This window comes from Coptis chinensis, chromosome 2, assembly GCF_015680905.1.
Source record: "Coptis chinensis isolate HL-2020 chromosome 2, ASM1568090v1, whole genome shotgun sequence".
Taxonomy (NCBI): Eukaryota; Viridiplantae; Streptophyta; class Magnoliopsida; order Ranunculales; family Ranunculaceae; genus Coptis; species Coptis chinensis.
The window spans coordinates 75,807,222-75,809,878 of record NC_141457.1 but is presented as its reverse complement, the minus strand read 5'-3'; the positions used below and the strand labels follow the sequence as shown (position 1 = coordinate 75,809,878).

The 2,657-nt window shown below is 38.4% G+C and overlaps 1 protein-coding gene across 1 annotated transcript; it reads left to right on the top strand.

Annotated features, from left to right (window-relative positions):
- Positions 1-532: 532 nt before the first annotated feature.
- LOC147517882 (putative aspartic proteinase GIP2) lies at positions 533-2,080 on the top strand. The gene is given in 2 exon segments (XM_086589940.1): positions 533-957; positions 959-2,080. Coding segments are annotated over 2 exon segments (1,311 nt in total). The 5' UTR covers positions 533-654; the 3' UTR covers positions 1,967-2,080.
- Positions 2,081-2,657: the final 577 nt, after the last annotated feature.

The window sequence follows — 2,657 nt, the reverse complement described above, 5'->3', positions numbered from 1 at the left end:
CGTTAAGTACAAAAATTTGGAATGTTAACAACACTTTAAAACTTATCCATTATTCAACTTGTCTAAGTAAGTTTCTGTCAAAGTTTGTTGATATAATTAAGTACTAATTTTTTTTGTGAAATCCAGTCCAAAACAGTTGAAGGATGAAAAACAGTTAACGTGAGGGAAGACAAGCTAAGTATATTAATTCGAGCATTCTCCCCAGACAATTGTATCTGCTAGGTAATGAATTTTGATATCAAATATGGTCAATGAAGCGAATATCAAATTTTTTATACTATATATGCTGAAGAATTCTGAATTCGTTGTCAAAAAAACAACCAGTAAGAAATTGAAATTTTATCGAAAAAAAAAAAAAAAAAAAAAAGTAGGAAATTGAAATGACAAATACCTCAAATGCTCCTAATGAGCAATGGTAGTATGATTACTCTAAGGAACTATGTCAAAGTCAAATGTCGAAACCCAAACTGCTATATCTGTAACTTAAATAATGTATTAGCTGCTTTAGCTGGCTAGTGTCGCCATTTTTGACGTGAGACCGCCTATGCGGCATATCCCCCCAGACCTGAAATCAACACTTCAAAGTTCAAACACAACCTAAAAACTATATAAAGAGTACTCCTACACAACTTCTTCTCACAATATTCCGTCAAAATGGCTTCTTCTCTTCAATTCATTCTCTTGAGCTCCATTTTTCTCTTCTCCAACTCCTTCTCCACTGCCCAACCTTCTTTTCGCCCACAAGCACTGGTCCTTCCAGTCTCTAAAGATGCATCCACACTCCAATACGTAACACGTATCGGTCAAAGAACCCCACTTGTTTCCATCAACGTAGTTGTGGATCTCGGTGGTCAATACTTATGGGTTGATTGCGATCGAAACTATGTGTCGTTGTCATACACCCCTGCACGTTGTAACTCAGCACAATGCTCTCTTGCTAGCTCTGGTGCGTGTGGTACACCGTACATGCAATGGCCCTGCTAGACCAGGGTGCAACAACAACACTTGTAGTCTTTTTCCAGAAAATACCGTGACCCGCACTGCTACTGGCGGCGAAGTAGCCCAAGATGTTGTTTCTCTTCAAGCAACAAATGGTAAAAACCCTGGTCCCGTTGTTTCTCTACCGTGTTTTCTCTTCACATGCGGGTCTACCTTTTTGTTAGAAGGACTAGCTAGTGGTGTTCAGGGTATGGCCGGACTAGGGCGTGGTCGTATTGGTTTACCATCACAATTTGTTGCTGCATTTAGTTTCAACAGAAAATTCGCAGTTTGCTTAACATCTTCAACATCAGCAAATGGCGTTATTTTCTTTGGAAATGGCCCGTATGTTATGCTTCCAAATATAGACATCTCAACATCACTTATCTACACCCCACTCCTCATCAACCCAGTTAGCACTGCCGGAGTATTTTCACAAGGTGAAAAATCAGTTGAGTACTTCATTGGGGTCAAGTCAATCAAAGTCAACGAAAAGTCAATCTCATTGAACACATCATTGCTTTCTATTAGTAGTGATGGAATTGGTGGAACCAAGATCAGCACAATTAATCCTTACACAGTTTTGGAGACTTCTATCTATAATGCATTAACTGGTGCGTTTGTTAAAGAAGCCAATCTCACTAGAGTTGCATCTATTGCACCTTTCGGGTTCTGTTTTGACTCAAAGAATGTGGGGAGTACAAGAGTAGGACCAACAGTTCCAAGTATTGATCTAGTGTTGCAAAGTGAAAGTGTGTATTGGAGGATATTTGGTGCCAATTCAATGGTGCCAGTGAGAGAAAATGTGTTGTGTTTGGGATTTGTTGATGGTGGTTTGAATCCAAGGACTTCATTTGTTGTTGGGGGGTACCAATTGGAGAACAATCTGCTGCAGTTTGATCTAGCCACTTCTAGACTTGGGTTCAGTTCTTCACTTTTGTTTAGGCAAACTACATGCTCCAACTTCAATTTCACATCAAATGTTTAAATAAACTGATTTCATTGTATATGTAAGATGTATACTTTATACTTTATAGTGTGAATAAGTAGGCCTGATCACTTGTGATGGCCTGGTTAAATATATAATAACTCAATTTTGACTTTTCATGTTTGTGATTGATAGTGTTAATATCTTTTGTAGTTGATTTGTATATTTTGATGATAGTTGATTTGTATATATATATTTCTATAAGAATGTTAATTTGGATTTTGGAAGTCAATTGATTTCGCTAGTTGGGATAAATACAAAAACATGTCAAGTCCCTTGAGGTTAGGACAGAGTCATAAGTGTGTCAAGAACAATGATCAGAAGTCACGACGAACATTGCTTGAAGATATGATATAGACTGCTTGAAAGAAGTTTGCCAACTCAATTCTCTAAACATAAACAAAAAGAAAAACAAAGCTCAACGGCAAGAAAAACATAAGATGATCGACGTTGATCTCTGTCTTCATTGGATCTGGTGGTGGGTTTTGGGACAGTCTCCTTTGGTGTAGCCATTGTTGGTTTGGGTTTCTCGGTTAGGCCACCGCTCACTAGTTGGGCCTTTGGTGGAGCATTTTAGTTTGGAATTGCTAATCTGACTACTTTGTTGTGGAGTTTTATGTTGTACGACTTGATGACTCGTGAGTCCTCACCTTGGGAGATCCAACACGGTGGAAGAATGAGCAACTGTGAA